This window comes from Lemur catta, chromosome 2 (assembly GCF_020740605.2).
Source record: "Lemur catta isolate mLemCat1 chromosome 2, mLemCat1.pri, whole genome shotgun sequence".
Lineage (NCBI taxonomy): Eukaryota > Metazoa > Chordata > Mammalia > Primates > Lemuridae > Lemur > Lemur catta.
In genome coordinates this window covers 946,658-964,488 of record NC_059129.1, presented here as the reverse complement: position 1 = coordinate 964,488, position 17,831 = coordinate 946,658, and the positions used below count along the sequence as shown (strand labels likewise).

The following is a 17,831-nucleotide window of genomic DNA, read 5'->3' as shown; positions in this document are numbered from 1 at the left end:
TCCTAGTGATTGCACTTCCCAGGCAGGTCTGGGGACAGTGCAGGGACGGCCGACCCCACGCCAGCGTCGGGGGTCCCCACAGGCCCACGTGGCCTCCAGCCTGGAGCCTGCTGCACCCCCTTCTCCGACCCTACAGGTTCTCAGTGGCCTGGCGCCTTCAGGAAAACGGCGGGGCTGGGAGGGGAGCGGGGGCCGCCTGCGGGGGAGTCACAACTGTCTGACGTCCCCCACCCCCTACCCCGGCTGCCCCCCCAACTCTGGAGCTCGGCAGGGAGGGGGCATCGCGGCCAAACCTGCCCCAGGAGCTCCTGGCTGGGGACTGAGCAGGGACCTGCAGGGACAGGGACCCCCAAGGATGGTGTGGCTGGGGGGAGTCCAGGGGGCGTGCATGAGTCCGCCCGGGCAGAGCACCAGAGCCTGGTCACGTGGAGTGAGGGGACGTGGGGGGTCCCCGGGGGCTGGGAAGGCGGCCGGGGGCCTGGGCAGCCCCGCACAGCTTACTCAGCCCCTCTGTGGGCCCCTTTGGAGGCTGAAACACCCAGGCGTCCACCTGCCTGCCCTGTTATTAATAGCGGTGACATTTACAAAGGACGGCTCGGACTCTCAGAAAGTCACATTTCAAAGTGAAACTGGTTGGAGTTTGGCTGCCCGAGGCCACAGCCCCTGCAGGGCTCATGCCCCGGAGCTCTGGCCTCAGCTCCGGCCCTGACATTTGTGCCCGGCAGCCGCCGCGTCCTTGGCGATGCCACGTCCGGGTGAGGCACGGGACAGGCTGTGGCGCTGCCATGCCCCGGAGTCCCGGCCGGGCCCAGCTGGCGGCTCCCGGCCACACACATCTCTCCCAGGTTCCCAGCACAGACAGGGCTCGAAGAGCCCAGGCGTCGGGGGAAGGGCCCTGACGGGGGTCCCCACGGGGACCCGGGAGGGGTCTCAGGCTGCTCGGGTGGCCGCGCAAACACCCTGCAGGCCAGCGGGTGAGCACAGAGGCCAGCCCGGCCCTCAGGCCACCGGGACAGGTCGGCTGCTTGGTCTCCTCGGGGACTGACCTGGGCCACCAGGCGGCACGAGGGCCCCAGGCCAGGTGCCCTCCAACCCCTGCAGGTCACGGGAGCCGCAGGGCCAGGAGGGGACGGGAGAGCCTGTGCCCCGAACCCCGGGACCAGCCCAGCCCCAAGAACACGGCAGAGCGGACGGCGCCCACATGCGAGAGCAGCCCCGCCCCGCCCCCCGCGGCTGGAGCTCCTCGGCGTGGGGGGGGGCTCTTGAACTCCCCTCGCAGGCCCAGGCCTCCCCCAGATCACCCCCCACAGGAAGAGGAAACCTGTTTTCTGACGAAAGTGGCAGGGACGACACCCGACCCCCAGACGTCCCCAGTGCTCCCACCCCACTCCGGCGCTCAGTCCGCGGCCCCGCCCTGGAGCCCTGCCCTGCGCCGTCCTGGCCGTGGCGTGACCTGAGGTCCGTCCTGGGGACAGGCCCGGGCAGCGGCTGCCCCTCACAAAGACGGCTCTGTGGAGGCCGTGGGGGCAGCACCCCACCCCCGCAGCAAAGACGCCCCCGGCTGGCTGGGGGGGAGCCGAGGCCAGCCCCCCATCGGCGAGCCGGGAGGCCGCCCGGGGAGCGGGCGGGGGGGGGGGGGCTCGGCCCGCACTGTCTCTCCCCACCCGGCCTTGAGCTCAGCTCTGCACATAAACAGTCTAAATTAGGAATTAAAACATCCTCGATCCCCACCAGCGGGCCGGCCGTATTTCAAACTCACAGGAAGACGCCCCGGCCGGCCCAGGCCTGAGTCCCGACCTCCCTAACAGGACCGTGCGGCGGGGGCGGCCGAGGGCCCGGTGTCAGCCACGGGAACACGGCCTCACTCACCCCGGGGCCGGGACAGTGGGGGCTGGGGGGACAGAAAGGCCCGGGGCAAGCGCTGGCCCCTCCTAGGCCTCCTGCCTGCTCCCGAGGACGAGGACGCACTGAGACCCTGGAACTGAGGCGGGAACGCCAGCCGCACGGCCTGGGAGTGGGACTCCCTCTGAGGGGGAGGCCGGGGGACACACTGCAGGCGCCAGGGGACAGCTCTCGCGCGACCCGACCAGGACGGCCTCAGCGGACGCTGCCTCGGCCCTGGGGAGGGAGCCCCCTCCACCCGGAGCCCTCCAGGCACACAGAGGCCAAGGCCCGAGTCCCCAGGCTGCCCCCCTGCCCTGCCACCCGCTCGGAGCCAGGCGGGGTCTCCTGAATCCCAGACGCCAGGCCCTGCGGGGCAGCACGGGGTGCTGGGCAGGCTCTGGGGGGGCCTGGGGACAGGCCGGGGGCAGAGGCCGAGGGGGAGGAGGCGGCCCGGCAGGCACTGAGGGTGGCAAGGCTGGCCCACCGGGGGGCCTAGGCTGGACAGAGCTGAGGGTCCCCCGGGAGCCCCGAGCCCTACAAGTGCCTGGTCCTCCAGGGCTGGCAGATGCTTCCTGGGCTCTGGGGTGTCTGCTCGCCTGGGGGCTGCTGCAGGGCGGGCGGAGAGGGGTCCCAGCCTTTCACTGACACCCTCTGGGGGTCCCGGCCACGCCGCAGCCGGGCTCCTGAGGTGTCAGGACTTTGCGACTCGGACCACACAGCGCAGGCGGGCAGGGGCAGAAGCCACCGGCCAGGTGGGCCTCACGCCCCGTCCCTCTCGGGCTGTCACACCCCCAGCCACAGGTCCCAGCCAGCACCCATCAGCAGACCCAGGCCATACAGCCTGGGCTCAGGGACAGGGACAGACAGGGTGGATGCTCTGCACCTCAGTGACCCCAGCACACCCCACCACTGTGCCACCCCACCCTGCGGGCACTGCTGAGTGGTGGGAAGACCACGTGTGGGCAGACACACTCGGGAGCACACACTAAGTGCCCTGACACCTGGAATGCTCCAGAACCTTCCCTCCTGCTGCCACGCCTTTGCGAGTCTGCCAAGCACCCCCAGGCCAACACGCCCCTCGGCGCTGCCCCAGGACCCCACTGTGGGCAGACGCATCGCAGATGGGTGGGGGCTCCACAGAGCCTGAGACCCAGGCCCCTGCCTACCGGCACACACGGCCTGGCGGGGGCCTCCCCTACCCAGGCCAAAGGACGGGCCGGCAGAGGAGGAGGAGGAGGGGCCCCTGCACCTCGGGCCCAGCCCAGAGCCAGGCCCCGGTGGGCGACCACACCCAGCAGAATCTGCTTCAGGTCTCCCTGCGCCCCAGGCCCCTCACACACACCCACCTCCTACAAGCAGAGGGAGAGGGGTCCCTGCACTGCTGGCCTCCAGGTGTCCGTAGGGGACAACAGGGGCTCATCGGGGTGAGGGCAGAGTGGAGACCCTCACGGGGCATCCCCGCACCTCCCTCCCACGGACTGCACAGCTGGGGGCTTCCGAAGCCACCACTGCCTCCACCCCCATGCCCTGGGCCACCTCTGGGTACAGGAGCCCCTGCTCCAAACACTCGTTGGACCCCAGTGGGCAAGCACTGGCGGGGCACCGTGGGGGCCACGTCCTGCACACGGGGAGCCCTCCTGCCGACAGGACGCCGACACACGGGCTCAGGCGTCTCCCAGGCTTCCTGCATTTGGGGGGGCCCAGGAGTGACCGCTGGAGGAGAGGTGGACGCGGCCCAGGGAGCCTGGCAGGGGCCTCGGGGGCTCTAAGGGCAACAGCCTCGAACGCGCTAAATCGCTTTATGTAACGCAGGCGGTGGCGCCTCCAGGCCAGGCCGGTAAACCAGGAGCGGCTGGGGATTAGCGACAGGCGTTGCCACGGCAACCCCATCAGTGGAAACATGTCGTGGTGCGGAGCCTTCCCGGGCGCAGCAAAGGTAAAGGAAACCCCAGAGATTCATTAGCAACAGGTTCCCATGGCAACCGCACCAAGCTCATTAATAATTTTTTTTTTTATTCTAAGTGTGGGTGTTGAAATTCTCCAGAGGCCGGATGCTCGCAAACACGCGCCAGCTTCTCCCACCCGCAGCCCGGGCGTCTGCTCCTTGTCCCGCGGCCCCCGCCCCACCCGTGTGCCAGCACTCGGGGCTCCGCACAGCCCAGGGTGGCCACGAGCCCCTGCCCCCAGGGCGCCTTCCACGCAAGACCCAGGAGGCGGAAGCCAAGACGCCCCTTCTAGGCCCCTGGGTGGGGGCTGCCCGCCCCGCAGGGAAAACCCCCGGGGTGTCTGCTGGCGGTGGGGGAGGGGCTGAGTCCCTGGGGTCACCAAGGCTACCACAGAGCCACTGGTCACAGACCCATGTCAGGTGGGAGCGGGGAGCGGTGACAAGTGGCGCTGCCCGGGAAGACAGCCTGGCAGCACCTCGCGCAATTAAACGGCTCCCGCCTGACCCAGCAATTCCGCTCCTCGGCACACGCCCCAGGCACTGGAACCGGGGCTGCAAACACCCCCGCACGGGACGTGCACGACAGGCAAAGGCAGAAGCAGCCGGAACACCCACCACCACGGACAGACACCCACGTGGCCACACACACACACGTGCTCCACCGCAGGACCGAAGCCACGGTGTGGACCCAGCTGACGTCAGGCTCAGTGAGAGAAGCCAGACCGGGGCCGCGGCTCCATTTACAGGAAACAGGAGACTCCGCAGACACAGAGCAGACCGCGGGGGCGGGGCGCTGCTCACAAGCACAGGCTTTCCTTTCAGGGTGATGAAAATGTTCTGGAATTTACTGCAGGGCAGTTGCACAGCTCTGTGAGTGCAGTAAAACTACCGCACGGTGCGTGGTGTGAGTGAGCCCTGTGGTGCGAGCTAGGTCCCGGCAGGCGGCCGCCCGCGAGTGCCCTTGGCCGCCCACCTGATCCTCCCAAGCCGCGCGGCCACAGGAACCCCTGCCGCTGCCGTGCCAGGGTCGCCTGGTCCAGCTCACACACAGGAGCACGTCCCCTGCCAGCGGGGGCCGGGGGAGCGGGCGGGACAGGAACGTGGCCGCTCCTCGTTAAAAGGCGAAGCAGGCCCGGCAACAGCAGCTGCTGGGCTGGCACCAGACGCAGCCAATTACCCAATTAAGAGCAACAAAAGCCCCGGCACTGGGGCTGCACTTTCATACCCGACGGGAGGGGACAGGCTTCCAGTCCCCAAGGCCGGGGAAGGAGGAGAGGTGTTGGCAAGGGCGGCTCTGGGAGGGAGACCACGGTGCTGGCGCACGGCCCGGACTGTGGAGCCGGGCGGGGGGTGGGTGCTGCCTGGCCCCGGCGGAGTCTCAGAGGGTGTCCCCACACGCTGGCCCCAGCGACAGGCTTCGGGGCAGACACCTGGCAGGGCGGGTGGGTGGTCCCCGGGCCTTTCCCTGGGCCCGAGGCTGGATGCCCCCAGGAGGGGCCGGGCGGGCACCCTCTCTCCGGCCAGAGGCTCTGTGGAGCCACGGCCGTGCAGAACTGGGCTGGGCTCCTTAAGGACGAGCTGTTCTCCATCCTTAATGGAGTGACCCAGATTCCGACGGCAGGTGAAAGAGAGGCTGTGGAATATGGAGAAGGAACGTGGCCAGGAGAGCCGGCAGGCCCGGCTTTGAACAGACACCGTGGTCTGGCGCCGCCTTCCGAGAGCCTCCCTGCCCCAGGCCCACCCAGCGGGCCATTCCCATGACACGCATCTGGCCACTAGCACGTTCCCGTGGGTGACGTGTGCGCCTCCTGCCCTGCCACCCTCTGCCCCCTGACAGTGGCACCACCTTGCTCAGCCACACTCCCGGGGCTGTCCTCACCCCCTCCCCACCCTGATACCCAGCCGCTCACAGCCCTGCCTGGCCCACGTGGGGCATCCTCCACGCCCAAGAACCGCGGGGACCCGAACCGCCCCGAGGTCGGACGCCTGAAGGACGCTCCCGCCAGGCCAGAGGCTCGGGGCCCAGCCTGCCGCTCCCGAGCCCAAAACACACGGCCGCCACTCGAACAGCCGGGACAACCCACAGGGGCCGCAGGTGCACCCAGCCTCCCTGCCTGGCCATCTGTCCAGGGACCCACGCGGGGCACATGTCACCTGCCTGCTCGGCACCCGGCAGCCGTCTGGGCGTCCGGATGGAAATAGCTCGGGACGCGCAGGGCTCAGGGCCGCCCAGGGCCCCAGCAGCCACTGGTCCTGCCGACGGGGGTGCCGTGTGCCCCAGACGCTGCACGGGCCACCTGACCCCAAAACACTCTTCCTGTTTCCTCGAGCTCAAGCTCACCCGGCATCCTGTGTTTTCTCTGGCAAAGGGACCCAGGCCCACGGTCTTTGCTTGTCCCACCCAAGGACGGCACTTGGGGGCTTTGTCGGCCTCCTGGGGGGGGGCAGGGTGCCCAGCACATCTGTGCCACAGTCTCCACAAGGACCCGGCAGAGGCCAGGTGGTCTCAGACCCCCGGGCAGAGCCGACAGGCCAAGCCCCACACGGCCCCCAGCCCCCTCGGGAAGGCACTGGGCATCAGAGGGTCACAGGTGGGAGGACCCCAAGGCCGAGTGGCCGCTGGTGGCATCTACCTCCTCACCGTGGCAGGCCTGTCCCTCACCTGGCAGGCTTCCCAGGGAGAGCAGGTGCCCTGGGCCTCGTGAGGGCTGGCACGAGAGCCCTCGGCCCGGGCAGCGTGGCCAGGACGAGGGAGCGTGGCTCTGGCGGCCACCAGCCACGGACGAGTGCCGGGCCGTGGTCGCAGACACCCCGGCAGCCCAGGGTGCCCGTCCATTTTAATGAGGTGCTAATGCAGGCTGACTCATCCCACCGCGCCAGGGCTGGCGTCTGCTTGCAAAGACAAAGGGACACAGCAGGACGGTGCCATGTGGCCCCTGAGTGGCCCAGGAAGAGGCCCTTCCCCTGCCACACACTCCGGCACACGGCCACTCCCAGGGAGTCTGGGTGTGAGTTTCCAGCAGGGCTGTGTGGTGAGGGCTTCACAGCCCACCGGGCACTGCTGGCTGTGCAGTGGACACTCCCCCGGCCGGACCAGTAGCCCCTGCCCAGAACATGGGGGAGACCCTCGGAAGACCCCAGCCCAGCGCCAGCTGCCCCCAGCAGTGCCTGCGTCTCCCGGGCCCTACCCGAGCTCCCTGATGCTCACACCAGGGCCCAGCGGGGAAGACTGGACAGGGGCCACCCCTTCAGACGGGCACCCTGCGGCCAGAGCATGCAGAGCTGCAGCAGGCCCCGGGCTTCGCGGCCCTCACCCACCCAGAACAAAGCACAGACTCTGGGGGACCAGCCAGGGACACCGCCAACAGGGGTCAGACAGCCCCGAGGCCAGACAGGCAGAAGCACCTGGCCACGGCACACCACGGCCAGCCCCCGTGGCAGGCGCCAAGACCACCCATGGAGGGGCCATGAGAACAGGTGCAGTGGGGGTCTTGGGCCACTGGCCACGTGCCCACCCACCTGGCCACGGCTCCCAGGGACAGCCCAGCCCCTGTCCACCCACCACAGCCCTGCCTTCACCCACAGCCTGGGTGGACCACGCCCTAAGCCTGGAAACTGCTCACCAGGCCCCTCACCTGGCTGCGTGTCCCCTGCTTCTGCCCCCCGATCCCTGCACAGGAAACTTGGCTCCTTCCAGCAACTGCGCCCAGGGACTGGCACCCACGGGCTTCACTGACCCCTCCTCAGGGTCACTCCCTGCCCAGGAGCCTCCCACGGTGCGGTTGGTCTAAACTTATCCTAAAAGGGGCTGACTCCCGTGAACACATCGGGGTCCCCTGCGCTGCGGGGGAAGGGCGTCCCTGGAGCACACACCACTGGCGGCCGCGAGGGTGGGCAGGCGGGCACATCCCGCCACGGTAACAACAGGACTGAGCCCCCACGCGGGTCTGGAAGCCCTCGGGGTTCGTCCCCGGCCTCTCCACGTCCCCAGTGTTGCCGGCAGTCCCCGTGCACCTCGGCTGGTGGTCGCGTTGCCTCAGCTCTGCCCCTGCGGACACAGGGCCACCTCCGCGTGTCTGTGTCTAGGACAGACGCCTGCTGGATCTAGGCCCCCCATACGGCAGGACTGCAGCTCACCTGGGGACATCTGCACACACCTGTTCCCACACGAGCCACGTTCGGAGGTTCCGGGTGGACAGACACTGAGTGGCCCCTTCAGCCCAGCACCACCCCCGCCAGGCCACACACAGCGGTGGCCCTGTGGCACCTGCCCCTCCGGGCGTGGCTGCCTTGCCCCGCTGGCCTCCCCTCTGCCTGGGGCTCACAGTGACGTCTGGCGCAGGGTGGGGACCCGCCTCTGCCGAGCCCCCCAACACCCCGCCCATGCTGCTCCCTCTGCTCTGGCCGCCAGGGCCGTGTGCACCCACCCTGCGGCCAGCACCCAGGGCACGCGGTGGCCCCGCACACAGCCTGGGCTCTCGCCAACTGCCACAGGCCATCGCGGACCACGGCCAAGGGAGCTCCGCCCTCCCCTCCAGCCCTGCAGCCCGGCGGCCCCAGGCGCCCAGGTGACCCCCCACCTGGGGAGCGTGGACGAGGCGTGAGTGGGGTCGGAGGTGCCGCTTGTGCCCTCACTGCACACTCAGGCCATGGGGGGCTACAGGCCCATTTCACAGATGGGAAAACCAAGGCCCAGGAAGCGACATACACAAAGGTCCTGCGGGTCCTGGATGGTGACCTGACAGGTCCGGGGCAGAGGTTCACCCCCACCAGCCAACCGCAGACCTCAGGGAACACCAAGTCTGTCTACCCTGATGGCTCTGCCACCTTCTGGAAGAATCTGCCCCCGAGCCTCGCCCCTCTTCACAAACGTGCCTGACGCAGCACACGCCACGTGCAGGCTGGGACAAGGGGACAGTGCTGGGGGCCTGCCCCCCGTTGGCCACCCAGACCACCTCCGCAAGGCACCAGGGTCTTGGGCAGGGGTCGGAGTTCGCACAGGCCTGGGAGGCAGGGCGGGGCTGTGCCCACCCAGGGGGACCGGCCTGTCCCCGACCTCCGAGCAGGCCTGGGGGGCTCCCCGGGCTCCCGGCCCCCTCCCTGCCGCCGCCAGCCCACTCTGCACGCCAGGCGCCGGCACTGCCGCCCACTCAGCGAGCGCCTTCGTCAACGCTCCTCGCTGTTTTACCCACACGGCTCATGTGCAAGGAAACAGCTCTGCCCCGCGGTCGCCCCAAACAGCGGGAACACGCACGCCGCAGCCACGCGGGCCGGGCGGGTCCAGCCGGCCTGGCCGGGGCTTGGACCTAGCCTGGGCCTTCGTCCGGGGACAGGACCAGCAGGGCCGGGGCCGCCAGCGTCAGGCGCTCACCTGGGCAGTCAGAGGGGCCTCCTCGCCCTGAGGCAGTTGGGGGAGACCTGGTCCCCTCCCGGCCAGGCCAGCTCCCAGCCTGGGCAAGGAGTGCCAGCGCCGTGGCGGGGGCTGGGTGGGGGTTGCCTTGGTCCTCGTCAGCATCATCCCTAACACAGGTGGATGTGCCGGGAGCCCCTGAAATCTGCCTGCACCCGAGACCGATACCGTGCCAGGCCGCAGAAGGACGGGCAGCTGACCACGTGCCCCCAGCAGTGCGGATGTGGCGGTGAGATTACCAAGGGGACCCAGCGCCCCCCGCCCGGTACACTCCGATTCAGCACATTCACCAAACGTCCCGCTAAATCAAACCCCCAAGCTCTGCCAACACCCGCTTCTCCCTGCCACCCTGCCCACCTCCTCCCGGCTGAGGCAGGAGCGTGGGGGCCGGGGACGCCCAGCTGCCACGCGGCGGCACACCCCTCGCGTCCCCCACGGCATGTCTGTTGCACAAGGACCATTCTGGCAAACCGACGAGCTGCTACTCAGTCCCATCTGCCATCCTCGGCGGCACGGCGCTCTGGGAGGGTGCCCAAGCCGGCTGCCAACGCTCCCGGGCAGCCGGGGCCTTCCCCACCCGGCACCTGGGCTCTGGTCCCCACGTCTGACCCAGGCCCCGGCCCCGGCGTTCCTGCCAGGATGGGTGGCCAGTCCCCGACCTCTCGCGTGGAAGTCCACCCCGAGCCCCCGGCCGAGCTGTTCCGAGATGCCAAAATCCACCATGGGGGGGAAGAGCAACCCCTCTTGGTGCCAGGGAGTTAAACAGCCACCAGCGTGGAGGAGAAAGATGTTCCCTGCTCTCCTGGCTGACATCTGCATAAACAAGGTGACGTTTCCGTGGGACCTGACTGCTGGGAGACCTCAAATGGGCCGGCCCATCCCCCGCGCTCCTTGCACCCTGACCCTGGAACGGGGTGTCCTGCCAGCAACTCCAAGGAGCCGGCCTGGTCGGGCCGCCTCACCCCGGCCCACTGTAGAGGCGAGGCCCCGCCGGCGCCCCCGGTCAGAACGGAGTCTGGGTGGCTGAAGGTGACGCCTCACGGGCCCAAGGGCTCTCACTGAAGGGCTGGCGCCAGCCCTGTCTTTCAGGCCTCGAAGCTGCAGGGGCACCTGCCATGTCCCCCGCCCAGCCCTGCCCCTAGGGTGCCCGCCACCTGCCCCACCCCGCCGTCTGCCCTCCATCTCTCACCGAGCTGGTCCCCTGCGTCCCTGGCCACACACACCCCCTCCAGACACCCCCCCATTCTCCATCTCACCCCTCCCGGCCCCACAAGCTCCTGAGGGGAGGCTCAGGGTCCGGAGCATCATGCTGGCTGTGTGCCCCCCACCGCAAGGCCCTTGCGGGACTCCCTGGCCCACACTGCCCCTCACGGTCACACCAGCTGTGGGGACACACTCCGCCTGCCTCAGGACTTCTGCACGGGCTGTTCCCTCCGCCTGGACCCTGCTGCTTTGGCCCCTCGTCCAGGTCTGTGCAAACGTCTCCTCTCCCACAGCTCACAGGTCCCTGTGCCCATCGAGCTGCCCCCAACAGCCTCCCGTCCGGCCCATCCCACCCTCTAAAGGGTCCCCACCTGCCTCGAGCACCAGGGTCAGGCTGACCTCACCCTACCACAGAACGTGGCACCTGGGCACTCAGCGGGAGTCCTGCCAGGCTGAGCCCCGGGGAGTGGCCAGGAAACACCTGCTGTTGGAGCAGCCGGGGCCCAGCTGACAGAGCCCCCAGGACTCCCTCCACGGGGGCCTCCCCAGGGTCCAACTGGGAGGGCCGGGGCTGCAGGGCCCCCCTCAGGGCTGAAGGCCACACTCAGAGGCTCCCTCCCCCCCGCCAAGGGCCCCCGCTCAGGACAAGGGCGGGGACCTTTCCATGCTGGAAGCCAAATTAATTTAGCTGTAATCACATACGGCTGCACTTAAGCCACTTCAATTACACATACTTAAAAATATACATTATTTTGTAAAAACCTAACTACTATGTACTTAATGATTTCAAAAAGACAAAAACCGTGTGCTCATTTTTAAGTTAATTCACCTTTTAATGACTTTGCTGTGTCTTTTTGCTGGAAAGCATTTGCCTATCTGGTTGCAGCGTGGAGGTCTGCAGGGTCAGACCTGGTCCTCTGGATGGTGTCAGTCATCTGCGGCCTCCAGGGCGTCTTGGTCTGCATCAGGGTGGAGAACGTACGTCCGCAGCCGTAAGTGGCTGAACAGCAAGAAAGCAGTTTTCGGGCGTGCTGCTGAAGGTGTGGGTATCCTACCGCATTTTTCCATATTTCAACTGCATCTCTCTTAGCATCAATGACTTTGAAATGTCATCTACTGCCAGCTCAATCAGCTCCATCTGCAGTTCTTTAGGTGCCTTGGTGACATCAACTAGGTGAGGCTGAAATGCTAATTTGAATGTGATGTCATGGCTCTCAAAGTCAGTGAACCTTTCATTACATCCTCCAATTGATAGTCTGTAACAGCTGCGTAGCGTTCAAATGATTCACATGTATCATCCTCATCAGTGACCTCTGCTAACCGGGGAAAATGTTCGTCCGAAATTTCCTTGTGGGGAAGTGTTTTGAAAAAAGATAGCTTTTTTTCAAAATGCTTGGATTTTTGTCCACATATCACATACAGACTCAGTTCTACCTTGCAAATATTCCAGTCACTTTGATTTGACACGATATCACTCAGAAATGCTGCATTCCTGTAAAAATCTTCTTTCAATAACTCACATTGGTGATTCTGTTCTTCATGAAATTTAACTATCTGTTCTCGCAGAGACAAAATTTTGGCTAACACCTGTCCCTGCGATACCCAACACACCTTAGAAGGATACAGCAACTCCACACTGAACACCCCATGGTTCAACTTTAGCATGTTACGAAACTGACAATGTCGTGTTGGGTTTGCGCAAATACAGTTACCAACACTCACAAACCAGCACCAAAGATAGTAGTTTCAACACAGGCTTTGCTGATGCAAGATACAATGAGAAGACACGAGAGCATCTGGATCCGTTAATAACATTTTTTACCTGTGCGATAAACCCTTCATGTGTTCCTGTCATGGAAGGTGCACCGTCTGCACATACACTCACTAAATCTACCAAATTCAGTCCAACCTCATGACGTTTATCTTGAAAGCTGTTGAACATGTATCTATTCCCCGTGGTCTGTTCACAAGAGTGCCTGAAGAAAATCTTCTATCATGACCCGAATGAAGTATAAAACCTGCACTGCGTCAGTAGTATCAGTTGATTCATCCAAAGTGACTGAATAATATATATTTCCCTTTCGAAGTGTTGCAGGAAGTTGTTCTGTTAAGCAGAAGGCTAATTCATGCTGCTCATCAGTTGTGAGTCTCCTTGTAAGAGGCAGGTGTTTGTACTTTGAGACGTTATCAGGGTCTAAGCATCCTACAACCTGGACAGTGCATTCTCTCACAATTTCTACATCACTGAATGGCTTCCCTTTTTTCCCTGAGTTATAAACTACTTTATAAGTTGCTTCAGTGGCATTGTTTCCAGGCCTTATTGCTGCTTGAAAGAATTCTCTTTGCTTTTGCTTTTCATCTTTTAATTTCTGCAATATAACCCACTGTGCCTCTCCCTCTAATTTAAAATATTTGTGGTCTTTAGGAGTGTTATACGCTGATGAGCATTGAACTTCTTTAATGCTGACACTGCAGGCCCCCAAAGCAAGCAAACTACCTTATCTTTAGCAGAAACCAGGCGGTATTGCAATTCTCAATTCCCATTAAAAGATCTGTTTTCTTCCTTTAGAGTTCTCTCGGTCTTCGTTGACATGATGGGCTCCTGAGCAGCCAGAATTAAAAAATCCTGTCGAGCTGCACAACTATTCTCAAATCCCACCGCAAACAGCGCACCGCTGTCAACAGCTGGTGACAGACTGGTGCACTCGACCCCATAAACTCTCGGTCAGACTGTCCCCTCCCCACCTTATGGCGACTCAGCCCTGTGTCCCCAGGTCCCCCGGCAGCCCAAGGCTCGCTGGGCCTTGCTGGCATCACGTCCACCGAGATGTCACCAGGGAGAGGGGATGTCACGCGGGTGTGTGGTCCCACTGCCTGGAAGCGACAGTGAGTGACCTGCCTGTCAGTGGACCCCACTGGGAGATGTCCCCGGCCTCGTGCCAGCACCCCAGAAGGGAAAGCGACCCCCATGTCCCCCTTCCCAGCCCCCCCTACGAGCCCCACACCCTCTCCCTGCTGTGTTGCCTGGGGCCGGGGGCTGCCTCCCCAGCCTCGAGATGAGCCCCGGAGCAGGGGACACGTCTGCCCCCAGCCCGCACACAGCAGTGTTCAGCCCGAGCCAGTGCTGCCCCGTGGCCTCACCCAGCAAGTGGCCTTACCATGCCAAGATGCCAGGCGGTGGCTTCAGAAACTAATGGATGTTTGTCCCTGTCCCTCTCCTGTGTCCTGTGTGCCGACCCTGGGCAGGGGCCCCGTGTGGCCGAGAGGGGCCAGGCTGGCTGGGTGTGGCCCCTCTGCTTTCCCGTCACCCCACCCGGTCTGTGGCGGGGCCTCTGCCCAGTCCCCACTCCCAAGTACCCCCAGCTCAGGGCTCCTGATCCTCAGCCACAGAGGCAGCTCCGGAGACCCTCGGATGTCCTGAAACTGCTCAGATGGGGTTCAGGGTACGAGGTGCATCAGGGGAAGGCCTGCTCCCCTGGTCCAGGCCAGCCATGGGGACAAGGCAGGGACTCACCTTCTCCATATCACTGCCCTGCACCCCTGCTGGGTGTCCAGGGAGCACGTCACAGCCCAAGAACGTCGAGTTTTAAGAGACACCTTCAAGACCTACTGCGGCTGGCCCAGCTGCCTGCCCCATCTGGGCTCAATCTGGCTCTGCCCTTCGGCAGCCGGATGACCTTGGCACAACCTTTGCCCTCTCAGAGCCCTGGGATGTGGGGTGTTTGGTGCCTGGACCCCAGGGGACACCTCCTAGAGCCTCCTGCCATCCTCAAGCCCCCAGGTGCCCCGTGGTCACCTTATAGTCGCCACAAACCTGCAGCCCACCCCCTGGCTCTCCTGGGAACCGAGGCAGGGCCCCCGGTCCTGGCCCCAGGGCGTCCCTGGGAAGCCCCCACCCCGCCTGGGTACTGGGACACTGCAGCTGTGCCGCGGCGAACGCAGAGTCAGGAACCCGAGGGCAGAGCGTGACCCAGCAGGGCGGCTGCAGCACACGTCCCACCCACCTTCCTCTATAAATAAACTGAGTAGGAGAAACGGCGCGCCCCAAAAGTTCCAACACAAGTATATTTTTAAAAGCAAAGTAAATCAATAAGGATGAAGGCCGTCCTTGGAGACTCCCTCGCCTGAGATCAGAGTCACTCTTGAGTCAAACCAGAACACACGCTCATCTGTGCCCGGGCCACCTACTCAGGGGGATTCCAGAAAGATCCGGGGCTTAAGGAAGGTCCTTTCCTGCTCTGAACTGCCGGTGGGATCCCGGCTTGGGCTGGGTGCGGTGGACGGCAGCTGCGAGTTTGCCGCCTCCCGGGATCGTGAGATCCGCGAACAAATCCTGTCAACCCCCCTCTCGAGTTACCCTCTCCGGGAAGGATAAAGGACCCTGCCAGGGAGACCGAGGCCCCAGACGCACCATCCTGCCCAGGACACCCCACGGTCCCCTGCAAAGCCTGGGCCACGCCAACTGCCCCTGGTCCAGCCGCCTCCGGCAAAGCCACCCCTCCCCACTCCAGGCATCTGAGTGGCTGTGGACGGCGTTGGCCCACACGGGCTTCCCCGAGCAAGCCAATCCCCCACCTGTCCAGGCCTGCGGCTTATTTTAGGTTCTGAGGCCGGGACACGCATCCCCACGCCTGGGGGCCCTGACAAGCCCACACCACTTGACAGATGCGAGGTTTCCATGAGGCCAAGAATAAAGGATTCCTGGGACCTGAGCAGAAGATCAGAGTACCCCGAATCACCACTTTTCGGGGGTACGACAGCTCTCTCCCCTGGCTGAGAGCTCTCAGCATGTTCCAGATCTCTCTAGGAGGACCAGCCATGCCAGGTGCTTCTGGGGCCACAAGGGCATCTGCCTCCAAGGGCACTGCTGGCCCCACGCGCTCACCCTGGAGGGCTAACCCCACCTGGGTGAGGCCAACCGGCTCCTGCCTTCCTTGCAAAGAGCAACGGAATGGCCTCCATGCAAGTCCTCAGGGATGTGGCCACCCAAGAATGCCAGGGTCACGCTCAGAAACTCAGCCTCCAGGGGACAGAGCAGCCAGACACGGGGCTGTCAGGAGAGAGAAAGTCCAGACCTTCCCCGCCTGGTGAGCACACGCCTGAAAACAAGGGACATGGGGCTCGGCACAGGGCCAGCCCCGGTCCTGTCCCCTCCTGCCCCTTCCCCAGGGCTGGCCAGCACCACCTGGCTGCCCACCACACCCTGCCACCTTCCTGCCACAGCAAAGTGGCCAGGTCACCTCTAGCTCGGGCTCCGGAGAGATGACCTACAGCTACCCTACAAGGTCAGCCCCGTGCCACGGACCAGACTCCTGACACGCGGGTGCCCACCGGACAGCAGACACCTCCCTCGGGCTGCGGAGGACAAAGGCCACCCCTGGAACCCAATGCCACGCTCGGAGGCAGGCCCCTGGCCACGGCCACAGCCCACTGAGTCTCGGACCACAATCAGCCTCTTCTAACAAGCAGAGATGAGTCTGACTCACCCGATGTTTGGATTTAAGAAAAGAGAAACATGGGCTTTATTACTTTTTTTGGTACAGATTCCTCCTTTGTATTTAATATTTATACAGTTAAACACACAAGGTAGCGAAGTGTATACACACATTGCTCATGTAGCTCTGCCTGTCTCCTCACCTCTGACAGGATAAGTTTGGGGGCACAGCGCCAACCCCCTCCACAGACCGCCCACCCGCCGTCCCCAGACCCAGGTGGGGGCATTTCAGAGCAGCACCCACAGCCTGGTCACTCTGGCCAAGGCATGGGGAGACCCAGCAGGACCCAGGCACAGCGGTGCCAAACCTATGTACCCCAGAAATCCCCCTGGCCCTGACCCAACTCTGTTCTGGAACATTCTCTGAAAGTCTCTGCCGGTCTCACCAGGACCTGAAAGCGCTGCCCCTGACCCCCAGGCCGAGGCCAGGCCGGGAAGGGCTGGGGAGACAGGACTCCAGTGTGCGGTGCCAGCTCCTCCCTGCCCCCACCCCCAGCTGCGCATGACTTAAACCGGCCCCAACACCGAGTTCAGCCTGAAAAGGCGAGTTCACGACCAACGTCACCGCAGCTCTCCGTGGAAAAGGACGGGCGAGCCCTGGCACCGCTCACAGGCCCCGCGGGTCTCCGCGCCGAGCAGCGCAAGGCGCAGCCTGGAAACTTGGCGCCCCTCACTCCAGTTCCCTCGGACCTTCCTGTCCCCAACTAGCCGGACCTTCAGAAAGCGCCCCCCGCCCGGGACGAGGGAGGATTCCCGTCCCGGCCTCGCCCATGGGCCACACGGAGTTCCGACCTCCCTTCCCTGACACTTGCTCCCCTCCACGCCCGCGGTGGCCTCGCCGCCTCCCTTCCACCCTGTCCAGTCCCAACCCGGCTCCGGAATGGGGACACCCCATGCGAGTCGCGAGCAACCCCCGCCGCCCCGGCGCCCCCCGCCCACGCCAGGGCCGGCGCGTGGCGCCGCACGCGGAGGGAGTCCCGCGCCCCGACCCCGCAAGGATATGGGTTACACACCAGCCGGAGGCACCAGCTGCGCGGCCGCGTGGTCTGCCCGAGGCAGAAGAAGACCGTGGCCGCCAGCGCCGGGTACGGGACAGGCTGCTCCCCGTCGGCGCCCAGCTCCGCGCTGCGCTCGGCCGCCGGACTCTCGGGGGGCGATTCGCCGGGCTCGGCCCCCCTCCCCGCCTCGCGCCCCGGCGCCCCGGGGCTGGCCGGGGACACCCCTGCCGCCCCAGGGCCAGGGGCAGGCGCGCCCAGGGCCACCCGGACCTCGTCGGCTGTCGGCGCGCCCTCGGTCATGGTGGCGGCGGGCAGCACCTGCGGAGGACAGCGGGTGACCGGGCCGGCACCGACACCCCCGCCGCCGCGGGCGGAGCTGCGGGAACAGCGCGGCGGCCGGGATGTCTTTGTCTTTCCCTATTAGAGACAAACGCGCCCCCGCCCCCCCCCCGCGAGGGTTGGGCCGCCCCGCCCCCACCGCCCCGGCGCGGGGGCGGGAGCCGAGGAACCCGCCGGCCCCGCTCAAGTTGAAGGGGGTCCCGGGCGAGCAGCGGGCGCGTCCCCGCGCGTCTCACCTCTCTCCGGCGGCCGGCGGCGTCCCCGCGGGCATCGCCCGGGCGGCGCGGTCACCGCAGACCCAGCTCTGCGCTCGGCCCGGCCCCGCTGCGAGCGCCGCCCCCGGCCCGCGCCCCCGGCCCGCCCGGCTCGGGCTCCGGCTCCGGCTCCGGCTCGGGCCCCGGCTCCGACCGGCCCCGCGGCGGCGACGGCGGCGCCCGGTGCAGGAGGGACCGGGGCCGGGGGCGCGGGGCGAGGAGCCCAGAGCCCGTCCGCGCGCGGCGCAGGAAACTTCGGAGTGAGCGCGGGGCGCGGGGGCGGGGCGGGGCCGGCGCGGCGGGG

The 17,831-nt window shown here is 65.6% G+C and overlaps 1 protein-coding gene across 1 annotated transcript in view; it reads right to left on the bottom strand.

The window, feature by feature from the left end:
- The window catches only part of CACNA1H (calcium voltage-gated channel subunit alpha1 H), a 49,808-nt gene extending 32,574 nt beyond the window's left edge, over nucleotides 1-17,234 (bottom strand). The window contains 2 exon segments of the mRNA XM_045541056.1: nucleotides 3,545-3,564; nucleotides 16,926-17,234. Of these exon segments, the coding sequence (XP_045397012.1) occupies nucleotides 3,545-3,564; nucleotides 16,926-17,234 (329 nt within the window).
- Between the last annotated feature and the right edge of the window lie 597 nt (nucleotides 17,235-17,831).